The sequence below is a fragment of the Limulus polyphemus genome, unplaced genomic scaffold, assembly GCF_000517525.1.
Source record: "Limulus polyphemus unplaced genomic scaffold, Limulus_polyphemus-2.1.2 Scaffold266, whole genome shotgun sequence".
Classification (NCBI taxonomy): Eukaryota; Metazoa; Arthropoda; class Merostomata; order Xiphosura; family Limulidae; genus Limulus; species Limulus polyphemus.
Window position 1 is genome coordinate 364968 of NW_013665876.1, and position 23094 is coordinate 388061.

At 32.7% G+C, this 23094-nt stretch overlaps 1 protein-coding gene across 6 annotated transcripts in view; it reads left to right on the forward strand.

The window, feature by feature from the left end:
- The window catches only part of LOC106456865 (techylectin-5A-like), a 70554-nt gene that overhangs the window by 29529 nt on the left and 17931 nt on the right, over positions 1-23094 (forward strand). For 2 of the 6 annotated variants that reach the window (XM_022382648.1, XM_013916238.2), the window contains 2 exons: positions 11922-12017; positions 12635-12799. In XM_022382648.1, the coding sequence (XP_022238356.1) occupies positions 12739-12799 (61 nt within the window). In that variant the 5' untranslated portion in view covers positions 11922-12017; positions 12635-12738. Of the gene's footprint in view, positions 1-2845; positions 2956-11921; positions 12018-12634; positions 12800-18602; positions 18723-23094 lie in introns of those variants that run through there. The other 4 variants (XM_022382651.1, XM_022382649.1, XM_022382650.1 and 1 more) reach the window with 3 other exon arrangements.

The following is a 23094-nucleotide window of genomic DNA, read 5'->3' on the forward strand; positions in this document are numbered from 1 at the left end:
CTTTTGTTGTTACTTCTTGTTTCATACAGCAATTGTAGCGACTTGATCACTGGGCTTTGAAGTACTAAAGACTTGGTGTACTAAAAAAACTTCGTAAGCTATAACTGTGATTAACGCTTATTAATCGGTAGCTTTAGATATATTGACCAAGAACGTTTATAAATTTCGAACATTGCAAATTATTTATCTTCAGTGGATTCTCATGGGACATTAGTATTTTTACAAAAACATTACATACATTTATCGTGGAGAGCTCAGCGTGTGTGGCCGGCAAATAACGACAGAAAATATTAGCTAGCTTCCCGTGAAGCGAATCGTACCTCTATGAACTGTAATCAACTCGCTCATCGTGAACCCTCGATAAGATATCAAGAAAGTTTCAAACTAGAAAGAAGACTTTATATGGTTTGTAAGTTCGTGAAACTTTTGTTTATAAATCATTGTTTATAATAGATATTTGTAATGATTGTTATTGTAAATTGTACTGTTGTGTATATATTAAAACGTATTTGTGTTAAAAAAGAAAGCTGTGTATCAATCTTGTTGGCAAATATTATAAACTGACTACATGTCGGCATATATTTGAATACTAAATCCAAAAAACAATTTAACTACTAAATTTAAATTTATCAATTAACTCAATTTCAGACTATTTGAAATTCTAATACGTAACAAGTAACATTTATAAGGCAAATATGAATATAAAATCGCCTATTCATTTCAAATTAAATTGCAACCAATGAAACTTTAATTACCAATTTACATCTGGCGTATCATAAATATAAAATCGAGTCTGCTCACAAAACCATTAACGTGACTTATTTACACGTCATCTTTCCACTAACAAAGTTTTTTACACTTCAATAAGTACAATATTTAAATACATTTTGTACATACCTGAAAGTATTAATAGAGACTACAGATTCATATATAAAAAATTCAGTAATTACGACTGTTGTCTGGAACAGATTTATTATTATATATTTATTTTAATACCAACGTTTGTTTAGATTAATTTTATATTTAGAAATATGCATAGCTTATACTGTTAAATATGTATTGCAAAAATCCCGCCTATTCTCTTAAGTTGTAGAAGATTCCCGAGTGTAAGAATCAACAATATATGTATGTACGTAAACGCTTAATCTAGCTTTGTATTGTTACATAATCTGAATTTTCTAGAAACTCTCCACACGCTTATAAATATAACCAACGCGACGTGCCAAAAAAGTAATATCTATTATTGGTTTGCTATAGTTGGTGTGCTATAAACTTCGGAAGCTATAACTGTGATTGTTATAACGCTTATTAATCGGGAAACTTCAGGTATTTGACCAGAAACGTTTATAAATTTCGAACATTACAAACCATTTAACTTTAGTGGATTCATACCGAACATTTGTACCTTTACGAAGATATTATATAACTTCAGCGGTAAAAGAAATTCGACCTATAATTGGCGTGTGTGGCTGGTGAATAACGAAGGACAAAGCTAGCTAGTTCCCCGTTAAGAGAATCGTACCTACATCAACTCATAATTAACTCGCTCATCGTGGATCCTCGATAAGACATCAAGGAAGTTCCAGACTAGAAAGAAGACTTTATATTGCTTGTAAGTTTGTAAAATTTTTGTATATAAGCCATTGTGTGTAATAATTATTTGTAATAACTGTTATTGTAAATTGTATTGTTGTTTGTTTATTAAAACATATTTGCGTTAAAAATAGATATGTGTTTATCAATCTTGTTGGCAAATATCATAAACTGATTATATATTGGCTTTTACTTAACTGATAAATCCAAAGTACAATTTAACTATTATATTTAAAGTATCATTTAACTCAATTTCAGGCTATTTGAAATTGTAATACGTAGCATGTCATATAAATGCAACCGATTTCTTGGAATAACAATTCAAATACTTTTAGATAACCATTTTTATTGACTGAATAATTATATTTTTCTATTATATTTTATATGAACTACTTTAGACAACAGGCTCTATCAGTTACTAAATAGTTAGGTTAAAAGGTATGTAGAAAATTCGATAGATAAAAAAACATGGACATTCACAGAATACATAGAATATTAACATTGGGGAATTAATACATAAACGTCATAATCCCGAGCTTTATCTTACAAAAAACAACTCTCTGCTATAGTCAGATTATCACTGGACTTTTGAGTTTTGGATAAATATTCAGATCTGACTTAAAAGTCGTGTAGTACAATACAATATTATATATTTACATAATTCCGTGCCATCTCAGTTTTCTACTGAACCATATTTCTAAGGAATATTATTTTGTTCTTTTCCGTTCTTCATGAGTTTGTTCTTTATAGACATTGGTTTTATGTTGTGCATACCAAAATGAATTAGAGTAATGCTATTTTGATGTCTCGGTTTCTCAAACAACTCATACAGAATGACACTTGTTCACATAGTGAAACGACCTATTGTACATCCACCAACCATTAAAGTCCTGTCAATATTTATAATTTCGTTGCTTTAGAATTTGATGAAAATATTACTTTTCTTTTGACCCTCATTTTGCTTCTAAACTACAGTATCTCGCACCTTTCATTCATAAAAATAGGTTTTATTTAGCTAGCAGTATGAGTGGACCAGAATATGCTAGTAGAAACTTGAATTCGCATTTCTTTAGAAAAGTTTCACCACTGAAATAGCTTGTAATTTACCCTTTCATAACTTAGCCTATGTGTTTATGAAAGCATAGTTAAGTATTTTTTCTAAATTTCCATTCAGATGTTCTACATCTAGTTATGACAACTTTGTAAAATGGATATGTAAAGGTCGTAAACTTGTAATAATCCGTTTCCTTAGGTAAAGGTTACAATGGCCATTAAATAGAAACTTGTACCAGTTTGACCTTATATCTGTGACCACTTCCTGGAACAAGCCCGTCTCAAGAGGTGACACCAATACTTGAGCAAGTTAGTATGTTCTCTCCCTTGTATATATTTTTTAGCAAAGTGTTTCGTGTATGTAATTTAATGGCTGTGAAATACAATATTTGGCCTTTGTTTGAGCTTAAAGTGAAGTATTCCATGATTTCATGATTTTTTTAGCGTTCGTGTCCTGTGCAGCAGTGGATTTTGGCGCTCTTGCCCCCTCTCCAGTAAAGGCACACAATATATGTGGTTGCATTTTCAACCTGCGAACCATTTTTTCTCACTCTTTCGTCATCCAATCTATAGACTGCCTAACAAGATTTCCTAATCCATCGAAATTGGTCATTCTTTGTTTGAACGCACTGTTTCATTATGCAGAAATATATGGTATAATTGAAGCTTTAGAAGCAATTAATTAATTGTTTTTTACACACAATTAGTGATAAACATACGTGTAATTTATATGTTTAGATTAGAGATATGGAAATGCTGTGAGAAACATTGCCTCACTTGTCTAATCTGATGATGTAATGATATCCAGCTTCAGTTGCCACTTGTAGTCTTTCATTGAAAACGAGAAGTCGGCCAGTAAGTGAAATAAACATTTACACATTGTTGTATAAACAAAGATTACTGTTTTATCTCCACATTATTCTTTGACTGTCCTTATTCAATATATTCTCTACATATCGTTTACTGGACCTGTGTTTCACGGAAACTTTTGTCTGCCTTTTGGATATCAGGAACCTGACAGTATTAGTGTCTTAGCCGATAACCGCGCATACTTTGTTTTTAATTTTTAACTAAATAATTCACAGAGTTCTGATTTCCTTTAGAGCAAAAATATTTATTTTTAAAACGAGTCCGCATCCGGTCATCCAAACTTTATCCTTAATACACAAAACAGGTGTAAAAACATTGATAATTACACAGATCAGAGTAATACAGTCTGTAAACCCGTAGTTTCCTGGATCTTATCTAGATTTTTCTGTTAAAAATAAAGACCACAGTGGTAATTTAAACAGTCGTCAGGATTTTCTAAAGTGTTAAAAACAGTTAAAACTTTCACCAAGCTTTTAAAGATATGTTTAGTTCTGTCTAAGAATTCTATTTCTCATATTTATAGCGATTGGTTAACTTGGAAACTTGGGATTCTCTTTCTCATTTTTACTGCTAAAAGAAAATAAAAAAATTAAAAAGGTGTTTAGTACTTTAGCCATCTTCTTTTCTTCCATAATAGCATTTTAAACCAAATCTGTTAAAGTTTGACAATTTTATTGTTAAATCTATTTTTTTACATTCAACTTAAATGTAAAACATCTTCAAATGAAATCTGAGGTTTTGAGCCAAGAAATGTTCAGAGTACCTCTTAACCTTAATGACAGCATTTTATCTTTCATTCTTTTTTTCTTTATAAAATATAACGACCTCCATTTTGCAAGTAAATTTCATTTATTACAGATTTAAATTATTTTATAAATGTAAATGATATTTGAAATTTTGTTTGTTTTTGAATTTCGAGCAAAGCTACACGAGGGCTATCTGCGCTAGCCGTCCCTAATTTAGCAGTGTAAGACTAGAGGGAAGGCAGCTAGTCATCACCACCCACCGCTAACTCTTGGGATACTCTTTTACCAACGAATAGTGGGATTGACCGTGACATTATAACGCCCCCACGGCTGAAAGGGCGAGCATGTTTGATGTAACGGGGAGATATTTGAAATTAACCATAATTATGTTGCCCCCAGTAATGCATTATAACCTAATAGATGGAGGTGCTTTCAATGCAACAATATGCTGAGTTAATATTGTTTGCATAATCATTGGTAGTGGCTCTTTGGTCTTTGTCAGATGATTGGCTGATTTATGTCTGATTCAGCATCTTTAGGGTGGATCAAAACAATTTGATTCACATATGCTGGACATACTGCTGTACGAATGAAGAACAGTCAAACAAGAACCCTTCTGACATCTTGTAAGCAATGGTACAACATTTCTGGGATATTATTGCAGTGAAAGAATGTTAGATGGGAACTCTAATGAAATGGCTAATAACTGACAAACTGTGTATCAGGACTAATAAAATGTATAACCGATCATTTATCACAATAATATACAAGATATTCAAGTACACTTGAAAATGATCGCACCAATGATCGAAACGTCGTACCTATTTTATAAATATTGTTCTTTACTCCAAAAGCTGTATTTTGATGTAAAAAACTCTAGTGTTTATCTGTAATTAGAAGGCAAGGTGATATAGTGAAGAGAACGAATGATCCAAGTTGTCAGAAGTAATATCCGTTTATATTCTATAAATAGGCGTATCTAGAGCCCTTTAAGAAAATTATCTCAATTTTCTACTATATATGGAGTTTAAAAAACATCATATTCTAAAAGAGTCTTGCTTGAAGTTTAGTACATTGATGCATGATGTATTTTATATGGGTTAATTTTTTTATGTTGAGCACAAAGCTACACAATGGGCTATCGGTGCTCCGCCCACCACGGGTATCAAAACCTGTTTTGTAGCGTTGCAAGTCCGCAAAGATACCGCTGTGCCACTGGGTGGGAATATATGTTAATAAAGCAACTGTTAATGCCATGTTAAATACTATTAATTCTGGTACTCGTCTTCAAAATTATAAAATATTTATACACTACAGCGAAGTTGCAGCTATTAATTTCAATATTATAGCTAGGTTATGATATATTTTAGCTGACATTTCAAGAAACACAATAGAGGCTGGAGTAATAGAGTAAACTAGTATTCTTTGAGTAATAGTTCAGAAATTAAATTGTATTACTTAATTAAATAGTATTTCAGCTGAAATAGAGTTGTACGGTATATCTCTATGTAAATCTATGCAGTGTGATTCACAATTTACCCAACATTGTCAGAGCATCGGGAAAACTGGAGTGTTCGTGGAGAATGTTATGCAAATAAAAACTTCTTTGACGGACACACCCTGTGACGCAACGTCTGGCCACCAGAGGGTTGTTCGATTATGTTTACTGCTACATTTCCGATCTGAAAGTACCCTGTCATGGTACTTGTTAGTAAGATCAATAGCTGTTGCAGCACTGTTATGTCCATGTTTGCTATACAACAAATTAGGTATTCTTTGATAGATTATTTAGGCACAGTATTCATGATTAAACTTTGTAGAATGGACGGCAACTGCCTGTTGTAGAGCACGCTTCTCACAATCCGCCAGAATACTATAAAGATCGACAACACCATACACCCACTGATCTGAAGACCAAAGGCGGAAGACTTTCGAAACTTCGTCCTCTACACTTGTGCCTCTACAACAGGAAGTTGCCGTCCATTCTACAGAGTTTCATCAACAAATTAGGTCATTGAGCTTCGCAATCTTAAGTTTCAACGGGTAACCTTAAAACACCTTAAAATCTTACTAGAAGAATCGTTAAGGTGATCACGCTCATTTTCCGTGATGTCAAGTGTTCCTCATATGCTTGCAAACGTAAACAATATAATTTATGCTCTAATTGACTAATAGTCAGGTTTTACAAGCATTTATCTGTAAAAACAGGATGACCCCTTGTTGTAATGATAATGATATACATACCGACATTCTCACAAAAAGAACGTTTAACTAGAAAGTGGTAGAACTGGTTTTACAGCATTCAAGTGCACTGTTGTTGATCGCGAATATATTATCAAGGTTAGGAACACATGAATGAATAATACTCAGTTCTCTAGTGCATGTAAGGAAAGATATCGCGTACCTTATATCACTATACAAATTGAGATATGTGTGTATCAAATAAAGTGTGTTGCCAGATAAGGTCATCTGTACCATTTGGGGGTGGGTGGGGGGCAAATGCTATCATAGTTTTTCTGAAAGATATATATCCTTTGATGACATTTCCAGATGAAAGCAGTCTGGATCGAGTAGCTTTCAGATTTTAGGGGCTCATATACACACACCCATTAAACTTTTGAGATGCTCAAAAATATGATTATGATCAAACACAGCCAGTAACATTCTGAAAATACTTACTACCACACTGAAAATTACTGAGATTAATATACTACTAGAACTTTGATAAAAACAACCTGAATTTCAGACTTATATCCAAAATGGCCGCTATAAATCTACTAATCTATTGCATTTGACAAGTCATTGTAAAAGAAATGTATTTGTGAATTGTAACTTTTTTTTTGCAAAACAAAAGCTGTATCTGCCAACGCATATAAAGCATTACAACACCTGTATTAAGTATGGCTGCCAGAATTTCAAAATGGCGACCATTTTATAAATATCTACCAATCGGATTTTTTGGATGAATCAGAAAAGTTGCATTTATATATGAAAACAACATTTTGCATCGTATCTAAAAATTGTTCGCTGAGAAAAAAATTATTTTGTTAATGTTCATATATATATTTGGCATGTGTACAGTGATTGGTATATAGGTATCAAGCTAGAATGCATTTCTGCATCTACAGTAGCTGTGGTGAATTTGATGAAGGAACGAGTGTCAAATTATTTTGATTCATAAGCAGGGGGAAAAAAGCCACCTTGATATTGATCAAACTCTGCTCTTTCATCAGGACAAATGTGTTCAAGACAAAAAATATTATTATGGAATAATTAGGATTCGAAAACTTAATTTACTCTTCTGGAAAGGAATTAAAATTGGCAGCCACATATAAAATTATCCCAACAATGACAATACATCATTCAAATGCATCCACCCAACTTGAAATGATAGAAATGTATATATATATATATATATACATATATCATTCATTCAACCTTCAGTGACATCAAACAATATTATACTAGCTGATCAACTTCACATCAATAATAATTGATGTTTCATTATCATAATGTTCAAATTATGACCATACATTCAATATGCTTGATTTTCTATCATTACATGTACACATATGCCATTTCATCGTTCTTCATTAATCATTGTCTTCGTCATCATAGGCATCATATTCTACATTGTCGTCTGATGATTGGTTGTCACAATCTTTCAGGCGACACATATCTGTGCACTTCAGATCATTCAACAAGTAAACACAAGAAGGCAATTTGCATGACCGTGAACACCAGCATGAGAGAAGATCCGAGACAGCTTCAGGGGCTGGCGAGCCTTTCATCCAGTCAATAGTAAGACGTTATTTGCCGTCGAACACTTCAAGCTTCCATCTATTTCCTCGTGGACTAGGACTTTGCAGGTCAGCTTGTAGACTTCTTTTCCAAATTGCTGCTTAGTAGTTGACTCGCAGTGAAAACTTAATGAGGTAATCCCGACACAGTGGTGACTGATGAGATTCGACCTCCCCCAAACTCGAACAAAACAAGCTGTATCACAAATCATCAATACTAGTCGTTGCTGGTTTTGTTGCATATAGCAAACAAACAAAGGTCTCCAGATTGCTTTGGAGTTCTGGTGTAACCATACAGTTTCTTTCAGTTCTATGAAGGCTTCCCTTACATCTTTGTTGGACTTCATGATCTCTAAGACACTAAGCTTTACTTTTCCAGCAAAGGCACTCACACTATTACATCCAATGAAAGTAGGAACCCGAATAAGAGCCTTGCATATTTCGGATCTAATTGCTGGGAACTTTTGCAATCGTGTGAGTGTTTGTATTCCACATTTCTGGAATAGAGACACACTGATGCGTTCACTAAACACAGTAGCAAAACATCCGTGTCTTCTGAGCTAATGGTATCTGATAGATGGTATGACCACCGGGTCAGAGGTTCCATCTATTTTGATTGCTAATCTGATAAGCGTTGAGGCTTGATTGATCCGTACTGTGTCTTGTGATGTGCTTGTACTTCGTTATTCAGTTTTCTGTTTCAAGATATGGCACTTTCACGCGAGATCAAACAGGGTTATGATATCAGAAATTAGCAAAAGCTTCCCTTTCTCGTCTGGAAAGATGTGCATGCTGCTTCCAAATTCGTTCTCTATTTTACGTTGAACGTGTTATTTTGTTGAACCCTTTATAGTGGCTATCCCTTTCGATTGCATTATCTTTACAAGCTTAGTTGTCAAACAGTGTAATGTTACCACGCCAGGTGCAGGTATCAACTCATTTCGCATGTATTCGAAAATATCAACATACGATTCATACTCAATTTTTGGGATAATGAAGATCGTTCGCATTTTCTGCCCCATCCATTCCTTGACTGGTTGCTAAGTGAAGATGGTGTGGGCGATCTGGGTTTCTTGTGCAATCTTTATAGCTGCTCTGGTGATAATATGCCTCAGCTGCCACAATCTCTCTACTAGTTACTGCGATGCTATCTGCATCTTCTCATGAAATTGCAATCCTGCAAATGTTATGTCCACTCTTAAGTCTATTGATTTTACCAAAGCTTCCTTTGTGTGTGAACCTTTTAGCAAACCAGACTTTTTGCAGAAAACACACCCCTTTACATAGTCCCGACTGATTCCTTCAGGTATAGGTAACCACCTTCTTCTGCCTTACATTTCAGAGTATCAATGTCTCTCTTCATAGTGAACATGCTTCGGCATTGTCTATGATAGGACAGTTCTGGAACATCCTGGTCATCTGGTAGCTGATGAAACACAATCCATACCTTGGCTGCACTCAACAAAGTTAGCCAAGATTCATGACTGATTGGTCTGGTTAGTTGTTCATCAGGACTTAATTTTGATGAATCTTGATGGATAATGCACTTATGGGACATTGGGCTGTTTTTTATCTGAATATTTTCATTCATACTCTGACAGAGTCAGCATTATGAAATCAAATGTACATTCAATGAGTAAAATTGAGATTAGACACTAACATCATTTATATTGATAAACTGTATGCTATCCGTGGTACACATATAATCATTGTGTAGGTTTAGAAACAGCTATGATATATACAAGTTACAACATAATTACAATGATTACAATACACATGGTGACAATAATTTTATAACCATAAACATTTTTGAGCACCATCACCATGAAACAAAAGTGCCTATGAGCATCGTCACCATGGACAATCACCACAGGTATTTTCACTTGACATCACCACGAAACTTCAGTGTCTTTGGGCACCACCATCATGAAACAAATGTTATTGAACACAGTCACCATGGACAATCTCCATAGATATTTTGCCCCCCAGTAGCTCAGCGGTATGTCTGCGGACTTACAACGCTAGAATCCGGGTTTCGATACCCGTGGTGGGCAGAGCACAGATAGGCCATTGTGTAGCTTTGTGCTTAACTTCAAAAAACAAAAAAACAAAACAAACCATAAATATTTTCACTTGAAATGACGTCTTTGGGCACCATCATGAAATATAAGTGTTTTTGAACACCATCATCATTAGAAATATTGTTGAAACCGTAATCACAATTATCTCTTCAAACCATTAGCTTCATTGTTTACTGATACCATCACCAAGAGTGCTTTGAAATTACCGTCTAGAGCCATCACTATTTCTACTGTTATCATGCACTAATACCTGAAGAAGAACAAAACATTATGTCAGGCATTGTGTAGTGTATTTCACATATTTGAATACAATATTATGATAGACATCTTTAAGTGAATGTATTTTTCACCTTCCACGCATGAAAACAAGACATCGTGTTTATGTTGTTGTATGGTTACGATATTCAAAATATATTCGTTCCTCATGTTTGGCAGATCATGACTGCCATCTTTATTTTTTGCATTTTTACGGGACAATAATAATCACTATGGATTTCCCATGATAGCACGGATAAAACATATAAAAAGACACTCCAATAACATTTCTATCTTGTATAGTTGTATAGATATGATATAATTCAATTTCTGTCTGTGTGTGGTGGTCATCTTGAATCTTTTCAATTTCTCTAGGAAAAAGTACTTCACTCCACCTAAATATAATTGCACGGATTTCATAGGCAAATATTAATAAAAAATTATATCCTGAAGAAAAAAAATATAATGGCTAAACTATAGCCAATATATTGTATTTGTATATAAATGCTCACTTCCAATCAATCACATAATGTTGTCTTTTCATTATATAGTTATTGGCCGCCATTTTGAATTTTTGGCAGACATAATGGATGTGAGCATTTTAACACTATTTTTAAGTTCACATATGAAAATATAGATTTAAAAAAGCATGTTAGTTGACCAAATAAATTTATTCAAGATTTCAGTTAAAACATCCGAGATTAGTAGATTTATGGCAGCCATCTTGGATTTTGGCGGCTATTTCGGATATAAATATGAAATTCAGATTTTCTTTGATCAAATATCTATTAGTTTAGTAACATCAGTAATTTTTATGGTAGTTATAAGTGTTTTCATAATGTTACTGACCGTGTTTGATCATAATCATATTTTTGAGCATTGCAAAAGTTTCATGGGAGGGGGGAGTCTATGTACGGGCCCATAAAATCTGAAAGCTACTCGATCCAGATCGTTATCATCCAGAAATGTTATCTAGGGATATATATATTTTTTAGAATGTCCATATGTTCATAGCAGCATTAGCCTTCTCCCCCCCCCTCCCAAAGTGGTAACCGTGAGTCCATTTTGGGGGTTCCGGCTTATACACCACTAGGTATCCATTTTCTTGAGATCAGGTCTAGTATATAAGCATACATTAGAAATTAAGTCAGTATTGTCCTAAGTATTTTTCAGAAAAGTATTTAAAAGTGATACCTACAAAATGATGTATATATACAAATAATTTAAAAGAACATAACTTATAGGTATTAACACTTTAATTAAATTTATGCCTTTTGCTGAGCCGTTAGTAATATAAGAAGCTCCTTTTCAGAATTAGTTTACACATCCTGCTGTATATTTTTTCAAAGGTGTAATTTATTACTTTACTTTTCCATTCAGCAAAATAGTATTATAAAATTTAACCCATGAATATTTTTCTCTACATACGTGAAACACGGATTATCTAATTATTTATTTTATTAGTGATTTTATATAGGGAAAATATTATACAATCACTAATATGTTTGAAAACATTCTCTTAGAGGGTCAAGTAGGAGCTGAGAACTATTTCAAAACAAAATTCAGCCAGTTTTTGATTCACTACCACATAAGATGCATTTGAGGTCGATTAGATAAGCGTAAGTAATAATAATAATATTAATTCTTTATTCTTTTAATTAATTCATGTTTATTAGGCTGAAAATTTTAAATCAGCTTGTCTTGTTTTTTTTTTTTCGATAGAAGCCTAGAATTAATGAAGTCATGATACGTTGTTAATTATCATATCATCACTAAATATAGTGATGACTACGATACAGGTATTTCAGTTTTGTTTTACTAAGAAATTATTGAAAATGTGCAGTGAGATGAAACTTCAAAGTTATGAAAAAACGAGTAGCTAGTAAATATCCTCGTTCACAGGAATGTTGGATTCTATCACACATTTGTTTTCACACTTGCAAGAAAAATTACAAAGTAAAGGTAAGAAATTAAATAAGGTTATGATGTGAAATTTCTTGCTTTCTTTTATTAATTTATTCGAATGTTCATCATATTTGAAATTTTGTCTTGACGAGAAGGTGTTTTTGTAGATACGCTGGAGCAAAATAAATAATAATTACTTTTTATTCACTGTCGTGTGAATGTCTGACAGGTACATATGTTGCAACTTTCTTACCAAAACATTACCAATATGTATATATATATATATATAACAATTATAATAAAATAGCACTGTATAATTTTAACTTGTTAGTCATAAAGGAACGTTCCTGGCTTTCTATATCTCCCGGACCAACAGACTGTGCTCAAGTTTTCCTAAACGGACATCGTACAAGTGGAGCATATCCTATCTGGATCATGTCATCCAAGACTGTGGAGAGTTTAAATGTTAACTATGATATGGATACTGGCGTGGACTGTAAGTATAGGAATTTCACTAATGCGTGGTAGAGTTATTTATAACTTTGTATTGACATTAATAATTTTGTTTCATTTTCTCCTATGTTCATGTTTATTTACATGAACAACACCTTAGTCCTTAGGCACACAATGGGCTAAACAGTTAGGCCAGAGATTCATATCGTTCGAGCATAGACAGACGTCCATAAATATGAGCTGGGATTCAGGGAGAAGATAACTAGTCAGAGGCATCTATCGTCTGAAGTAGCTACTATTAACTGAACAATTTGATTGTCACTTTCATAACGCACCTACAGTGAAAGTGCAAAGTGTGGTTAATAGCATCAGGTGTGGAACCCGTGGCTCTCGGATATTCAATTTCAAACTTTAACTTATTAAGCTATGCTAAAAATTAATACCTCGGATTCTCAGTTCCAAACGCTTACTTCTAGGCCACGCTAACAATTAATATTTCAGATCGCCAATTCTAAAAGCTAATTTATGGGCACGCCAACAATTAATACTTCGAATTCCCAGTTTCAAACGTTAAACTTATAAGCCAGGCTAACAATTAATACCTTGAATACCTAGTTCCAGACGATAAAGTATAAGCTACGCTAACAATTAATGTTTCAGAGCACCAATTTTAAAAGTTAACTTATATGCCACGCTAACAATTAATACCTCAAATCCTTTATTCTAAAAACTAACTTATATACCACACTAACAATTAACAGGATGTCTATATAGTCTCCTGCCAAGTCTGCGAAAAAGTTTATGTTGGTGAAACGGGTAGAATTTTAGATACCAGACTCGATGAACACACAAAAAAGGTGTTAAAAATGGTCAGCCAAATAACGCTAGTTTTCTACACATAATATAAGTTAATCATAAAATAAGCTAGAAATCAGCCAAGCTAATACATAGAACTACGAATTATGTCAAAAGAAGAATTCTGGAAAGTTTGTTAATCTAAATATTGCCAAACTTCAACACATCTGAAGGTCACTTTAAGTTGAACCTCATTCTGACGTCACATGCCGTTCAAGGAATTGTAACTTCCGTTATAAAATATGCAGTGTGTATGTGTGTGTGTGTCTTCCACAAACAAATGTTGGACTGAATAAAACATGTGAAATATCGAAACTAGTTCCCATTTAAATTTGGTATTGTTCCGTTAGTGTGGATTTAAACTTTATTGTAAACATGTTAGTAGGTTTATTCAGTGAGTACAAACCTATATTCTACAGGAGATATATTGATGATATGTTTGTGGTGTTCAATGATAAAGAACATTTTAGTAGGTTTACACAGTATATCAATACCTGCCATAATAATATCAGGTTCACAGTGGAAGAAGAGAATTAGTCAAATAGCCTTTTTTGGATACATATATAACTAATCAAAATGCCAAATTTAGTTATAGCCAATATCTTAAACTTTATAGCTTTATATCGATAAGTCTAAAATCCATTTTATAAAAAATCTTACTGTCTGGAGTCTATAAATTATCAGACAGTTTTGAATTGTTCCATCATGAGTGACAGAGAACCAAGTGGGTTGTTAAGTTAAATGCATACCCTAATGCCCCCCAGTGGCACAGCGGTATGTCTGCGGACTTACAACGCTACAAACCGGGTTTCGATACCCGTGGTGGGCAGAGCACAGATAGCCCTTGTGTAGCTTTGTGCTTAATTAAAAACAAATAAACAAGCATACCCTACTAGATTAATAAACAGAGTGGTTAATATTGTTGTAAATAAAATTAACACCTCCGATATTAAGAAAACTGGTGAATCAAAAACAATACTAATTATTGTTTTGCCATTCGTTGAAATATGTAATTTTGAAATCAGAAAAAAGTTGAGGGAATTTTTTACGATCGATTATCCTCAAGCTAAGTTGAGAACAATTTTTAAAACTCAATTGAAACTGAATAACCTTTTTCATATTTGATACTATAAATATATTTGATTGTGTTTAGCTTAATTTTGTGAATCTGACAAGTAACAAAATTCATTTCAAAAATATTTAATCCTCATAAAGATAATCAACGAACTTTGTAAATTATCTCCGACTACTTTCCAATTTTTTACGGTGATTATGTGGAACAAATGATATAATCTCTATAGATCTGTATCCATTTCGATACAAACAACACAAATAGATCGCCACCTCATAAGTAACAAACCTATTTAAAGATGTATTTTACAAGTGATGTCTTGAAATTCTTAAGAAACGATTCACAATTGATTAGACATAACAAAACGTACTCTTATAGATTTTTCTACCTTCTGTATAACGTACTTTCAGTGTAGATATACCACCAGCAAGAATAAAGGACCACTTAGATCATCAGTACTTAGTAGCCTGTTAAACAGTTTACAGATTATGTCAAGCAAAGAAGTTCACATTCATGATATACCCACAACATATAGACATTTAAATATTGAGCATCCACACATACATCTCACTAAGGTAAAAATCAGCTAATAGACCTTCTAGCTGAAATAAATCAATCATCTTCCTACCTGAATAATAAGAAAACTAGCTAAGAAACAGAAGTTATCCTCAGGAACTAGTACTTCTAAGACTAATGGGAAATTAAACATTAAAAAATAATCTATAAATACACACAGTTGCTATCTGAAAGAGCTTTCTTAGTATACTCAGAGAATCTGCCGACAGCATACGATAAGTACGGTACAGTAACTGGTGTGCTTAAAGCTCCATTAATATTCCATTAAGTACAGTTTTCAAAAACAATAAGCCCTAAGACTCCAATTGGCGTGAATAAAGCTCCATTAAAACTCACTATAATGGAAGTATTTATTCTACTGCATGCCATCTTAATATCGGAGAAATACTCAATCTATTTAAAACAAGAATATCAACTCCACACAATACTTCTATCGACAATACAATAGTGTTATTACATGTCAGAGAAGAAAACCACCACATACAGTGGATATATGTCAGAATGATATGAATCAAAACATTAAATAAGCTTTTCATAACCATTCATCTTAAAACTCTATAAGAATCAAACATTAAAGTCATCAAAACTTGGTTATCTCATTTTAAAAACGTAAAAACAATACTCGAATAGATCATTAATAGTCAAAAGGCGATTGTAGAATATATTATTCCTTGCTTCGTTTCTTGATGTCTCGGGTCCGAATCTCAATAACAGTACTTTTTAGCAAATTCACAAATAAATTAATAGACCAGATGATTATAGACCATTATTTCATTTTATTGTCTTCAGTAATAAACGGTTTCGTATTAACCTATAGTTAAAAAGTCGATTTCTAAGTTGAAAAAAAAAAGATTTTGTCTTGTACATAATCTAATACAAACATATTTATCTGTCATCGTATAAAAATTGAGAAATTATAACTATAATTGTATATGTAAAATGGGTAAAAAAAATTCTTTAAGTCTGTATATGTTTGTGGTATATTTGCATAGTTACAAATAGGAACGTATGCATTTTTCATGTTCAGAAATAAAGTATAACTCAAACCTTAAAAACCATGTTTAATAGTTTGTTTGTAGTTAAGCACAAAGCTACTCAATGTGTCATCTGTGCTCTGCCCACCACGAGCATTGAAACCCAGTTTGTAGCAGTGTAAATACGAAGACATACCACTGGGGGTCAAAGATTTAATAGACTTAAATATTAATTAAGTACAGACAATACGTATGCATTCAAATTATATTCGACAAATATTAAAACTATAAGATCTTAATCTAACTTGTTAAACCTTTTTTTTTCCCAAGTCTTAGTAATTTGATAAGTCAATATTTATAAGGGGCTATGTCTCACGCAACAGCCTCTCTTTAAGGAAATTAGCTCTGATTCATCTCCACCTGACAGTCGACTGGCTATGTATTACTACATGTTTGTATTTTTGTGTAGCGAATAACAAACGAATCACTAGGTTTTTCGTTTCTATTTGTAAATAAATTGAAACAGATTAGTTATTTTGAGCCAATAGGTACTATGGAAAAGCACACAGTTTTGTAAACTTTGAATACGTGGTAGTTACTCTCACTGTTTCTCAGAACAATATATAATGAGCAGATGTATCTACAATTTAATTAAACCTAGTATTTTGCGTTCCTATTTGCAAGTGGCTAGAAGTAATGCCGTTGATAAAGCATAAAATGGTATATGTTGAACACTTATTTAATTTAGTAAAAATTATTCACATATATTAGAAAAGTGTATTTGAAAACTTCACAATTTATCATTATTAATATTTCGCTTTGATAATCTTTATATTATTATATTCATACAGAATATAAAGAGTTTAATAACTTTTGTATAAATTTGGACCTAATGTAAGTTACATTTTGCAAACAGCCCTTCTCAGTGCTGTATTGATAACAAAATATTGTAAATGAAAGCCATTCTATTAGATAAGAAAATGGAATTGATAATATTTTTGGGGGGTATACTTGACAATATTGTCTTTAGTTAGAGTAAAATGTTTGTGTATGATTTATAGTGTTAGAATAATTTTAAGTGTGAATTTGTTTTTCAAGTTAAAACTAGCATGTGGATGAGCACGTGTTTAAACCATGAAGTATAGTATACTTAAGTGAAACAAAATGAAAGATTATTTTGTATGCTTGTATACGAATCGATAAATATATGTTTAAATGAAATTACTTGTTACAGTTTTGAACATGACACTTCCTAATTGGTAATCAAGATATCTTTAGTACTGAGCGATTAATCAATATTTTGATTAGGTTCAGTTTATCAAAATTTAGATCAAAATCGAATTTATATGATTACTTAATACCTACATTTCGAACTCATAAATAGAGAAAAATTTTAAACTTTGGCCAGGGCTGATAATGAAAAGGAGTGAAAAATAAAATCTATTAATGGATGAACTTAAGCCGGTGTTAAATGAACAAAACAGTGCAGTCACCTTTTATATTCCGATTCGATTAGTATACAAAACTGAGCGTCGTTTTTGTGCTCACTAAAAAATAGAAACTTAAAATCACTTCTCTAATTATTATCTTAGTTCTGATGTACAGAGCTTACAGAAAATATATATAACAAACATTCTCTAATTATTATCTTAGTTGTGATGTACAGAGCTTATATAAAATATATATAACAAACATTCTCTAATTATTATTTTAGTTCTGATGTACAGAGCTTACAGAAAATATATATAACAAACATTATCTAATTATTATCTGAGTTCTGATGTACAGAGCTTATAGAAAAAATATATAACAAACATTCTCTAATTATTATCTTAGTTCTGATGTACAGAGCTTATAGAAAATATATATAACAAACATTATTTAATTATTATCTTAGTTCTGATGTACAAAGCTTACAGAAAATATATATAACAAACATTATTTAATTATTATCTTTGTTCTGATGTACAGAGCTTATATAAAATATATATAACAAACATTCTCTTTCTTCTCAATCTTGAACTGTGCATTAAAAATAAGAAATGTTAAATAGATTCATTACATTCGTAAGCTTTCATATACTATTATTTTTTATTTTTTTATTTTAGTCAACATCAGCCGATAGAGCTAATTTATTTCACTGGGTAAGAACTGTGAATACTTGCACGTCAAGTCACTCTGAGATCTATAGTTCACTTGCACGTCAAGTCACTCTGAGATCTATAGTTCTTGGGTAGCCTTAAAGTAATACAAGCATAGAGATAATTTGCTCATTTCGAAATTCAGCTCCCAGAATGCTTATCAAACGACTTGATACGCGTTATTGTTTGTTAGAATCAATGTGACAATAATTTCACAACATAGAAAAGCACCCAGTTTTAGCCAGAAAAACAAACAAGCGACAACTTGTCAGTCAGTAATACAAGTAATAATATGTGTACACACAAACTGTTTCGTACTTATAGTGCTTATTTGAAGACGTCAGCAAGGTAAAATAACAAATTATCATATATCTATTGATAAAACAATTTTCCATTTCAGATTATTATTCTTTTCTTGTATGACAGCTCGTATTATTAATTGAGTTAATCTATTTCTTCATTGATTAGGTGTCTTTTTTCCCATCAGTGGCTCAGCAGTAAGTCTGTAGGCTTACAACGCAAATTTCTGGTTTCGATACCTGTAGAGGGCAGAACACGGATAGCCCATTGTATAGTTTTGCGTTGACAACAACCGAACTTGTCCTTTTTCACCAGTTTTATTTTTAATATCTAATTACATAATCAGTAGCTGTAATCGTAATTGGGATTATTAACACATGTCACATCGATAATTAAATCTAATTACAAAGTGATGATCCTCAACACTACGTGTCTTATAATAATACGTGTCAGAAATTTCAGATTTGATGTCAGGCAAAGTGCAACATAGCATCCACGTGCTTTTGTTATCCTAATGTGTATGTCATTATAATAAATATTTCAGTGAAATATAATTATATTACTATTCATATGAAGTCATCTTTTGTTTAATTAAAGAAAAAATAATATCGTCACATTTATCATCTGAAATAGTTGAATCAAGCACGAAAAGTTAAGTATACAAAGTAAATCTGATGAAAATACCAATTAAATGTAATTAAATATTAATATTAGTGTTATAGCTGTGGTATTTTCCATTACACAGAGTTTCTTCAGGGTAAATCGTGAGGGTCTGCTAAACAGGAGGTCCAATTAATATCGTGTCACAGAATATGGAATTGTATCCCATTGAATTCCCACTAATTTCATCAGCAAGAAACAGTCCAGTAAAAATGCACAACAACAATCTTTAATACAAACACAGTCAAAAACGAATACAATAAGACCAAGTGTGGAATTGGTAAGAGAAAGAGAATGTGAAACAAAACCTTTATAAGTTTACTCTCTCACTGTTTCAGTGGGAGCTTCTCTGTAAGGTACTAGAGAGAACTAAAACAAAAAGTTAAAAAAACAAAAAATCCCCAAAAATTAAAATGAAACATAGCTAGTTGAAATCTGAAACAAAAACTTTTAGTTTGAATAAATCTAAAACTATCTTTAAAATGTCTTACAAAATATTCAAGTATGAATTAGCTGAAAACCAAAATACAATAATATAAACAGACAGACTTCTTACAACACGCACGATTCCCACGTGACTGGAACACAGGTGCAGGGAAGTCCCGGGAGATTAGAGAAAGACAGTTGTGTGTTTCGGGACATTACGAATGAAGAGGCAACTATCCTTCCTGCAAGAAAACATGCTTACTGACCAATTAGTGCAGTGGTCCCCAATTATTTTCCCACACTGGGCCATTTTACATTATAACAAAATAGCCAAGGTCCGGGAATGAGCTTACTATTGAATATTGCATTTCATTAATGCACTTTTGTTTAATAGTGAGTATTATAATGATAAACCACGCTGTTTTGTGAAAAATCGGTCCATAGTGTGTCCATGGGTCGCCTAATGGGGACCACTGGATTACTGAATCTGATGCTGTGCAACAAAAAGAGAACATATATTCTTTACTTTAGGGATTCTCTGCGTCCAAACTGCTCTGACAGAAAAGTGAAATCAATAAATATGTACAGATTAACTAAGATAATAGCAAACATGTGTTACCTTCTTGTATCGTATAACTACCGAAATAATATATTTTCTGTACTGTAATATAAATTAAGTATATGCGCAATTTGACTATTTTTTTTTTGCGTGAAAGCTAGACAAATCCTGTCAAAGTGAACTCTCAGTCCATAATGGGATTTCTTTTTGAAACTCTTGTAATGCACTTTAAATGTCCTACCTTAAAAATTTTGCAGTTTGTTTTAAGGAGACTGCACTACTCCATCTTTTTTTCTTGGAAACGCGCGAATTTGCTAAAAATGAGCAAAATCTCTGCGAGGATTTTTAGTAGCGCTCATTCTCCAAGGAAACTGTTGTAAGACAGAGGAAGCGGATTGAAAGTGAGGAGGTGAAGCAGTCGACTTGAGAAACTTGGTGGAAGCAGCAAAGCAGTTGCGTCACATCTTGTTCAAAGCAGCCCATTTCACAGTAGAAATGTGGTTAAGATTTCTAATGTTTAAATTTGGTACATTTAATGCATTAGATTTAATAATAATCTTGAATTTTGTTTCCACGGAAAACTATATTCTACATTAAGAAGTAAGAAATATCCAATAAAACGTTTTAATTATGAAATACTTCTCTAATTCAGGCTTAAGCACTTATTGTAACGCTAGTAAAAACTGGAAATTAAATGGTGTGAATTAGGAAAGAGCGAAAACTTAAACAGCAGCAATATCTTCATTCTCCACATTGTAGCTGGATATTTCAATATTGTATATTGTGGTTCATATGGTTCCCCACATTGTAGCTGGATATTTCAATATTATATATTGTGGTTCATATGGTTCCCCACATTGTAGCTGGATATTTCATTATTGTATATTGTGGTTCATATGGTTCCCCACATTGTAGCTGGATATTTCATTATTGTATATTGTGTTTGATATGGTTCTCCACATTGTAGCTGGATATTTCATTATTGTATATTGTGGTTGATATGGTTCTCTACATTGTAGCTGGATATTTCATTATTGTATATTGTGGTTGATATGGTTCCCCACATTGTAGCTGAATATTTCATTATTGTATATTGTGGTTGATATGGTTCTCCACATTGTAGCTGGATATTTCATTATTGTATATTGTGGTTGATATGGTTCTCCACATTGTAGCTGGATATTTCATTACTGAATATTGTGTTTGATATGGTTCTCAGAGCTGAATGAAATAAATGCTACATGACTATCTATTATATTCAGTATGGTGCAAACAACATTCTGTTGATCTCCTGAAGGATAATTATCAGGAACTCTACCAGCACAATAAGGAATTATGTTTCATATCTTATGGCGGACTTATGGAGATACATATAGTAGTACTATATGGAAGTATTATATGTTCTGTGGTACAACATGGAATTAATATCACCCTCTCCTTCACCTTTGTGATGACACATGTGACATGAGACCTTCAGTAGTTGTGAAAGCAAGAGTTTTTAAAGTGTGACAAAGTTGGAAAAGATCGATTGATGATAAATGTATGTTTAGGAACATAAGGGCTTACAAACATCTCTTTATCGTAAAGGACTGATCTTTTGTATTGACATTGATTTCATATTGCTCTAAAAATTAGGTCTGATGTGCTTTGCAATAGATGGATAGCTCTTACATAACTTATGTCAACAGTTGGAAATGTAATCGTTGAAATCACACTTAACTCCATAGACATTATGTTTAATACACCATCTGAGCCACAAGTTGACAGTATCAGTAATATATGCTGTCGTCTATTACAAAATATCCTACAAAATGAAATACTTGTTTCATGCTAGTTAATCGTTACAAAACAAGTTGAAAAGTTGGTTCTTTTAACTTTCACGAATACTAATATCAAGAATATGCTTATCAAAGTAACTGTAAAATTACTGTCGATTTTGACATAAGGAGAATATCATAAGCAACTTACGTTCAGCTTAAAATAACAAATTAAAGTCAATTTCATCATCGTTATTTAATACAAGCGAAAGTCCTCGGCTTCGCAGGTTGATATATTCTAGGTGGCTATGTCAGTGTGTGTATTCTGAACCTATTCTAGCATAGAAGAACAATCAAACATTTTTATTTCTCAAAAACATAAAGAAGTCGTAGAGAAAGTACAGTAAATTGAGAATTATTTATTATCAAAGAACTTTATCATTGCGTTAAATAAATCACATTTATATTTAATGTCACAAATTTCTAACCCATTTCATCAGAATCTATAACGATTGTTTTTTCCGTCACTTCAGGTTAGACAATATCGCAGTGCTTCAGGTTAGACAATATTGGTTGTTTTCCCATCTGCTGTCAAGATGAAAAGTTTCTTACGATCACATCGGCCCTGCATGGCCAGGTGGTTAGGGCGCTCGACTCGCAATCTGCTGGTCGCGGGTTCGAATCCCCATCACACCAAATATGCTCACCCCTTTTAGCCGTTGGGGCGTTATAATGTGACGGTCAATCCCACTTTTCATTGGTAAAAGAGTAGCCCAAGAGTTGGTGGTGGGTGGTCTTACACTGATAGCCCGCGCGTAGCTTTGCGCGAAATTCAAAAACAAAACAAACTTACTATCACCAACCCTGGAGCACCCAACATAAAACTGGCCATTACGATTTTAGTGGTGGGGTGCAAAAGGGCCGTGAAACCTTGTAAATGTTGGTATGATTTAAAGAAATTAATAAATAAGCATGAAGTAAAGACACAATGTGAGATAACTTAGCCAAGTGCATAAAA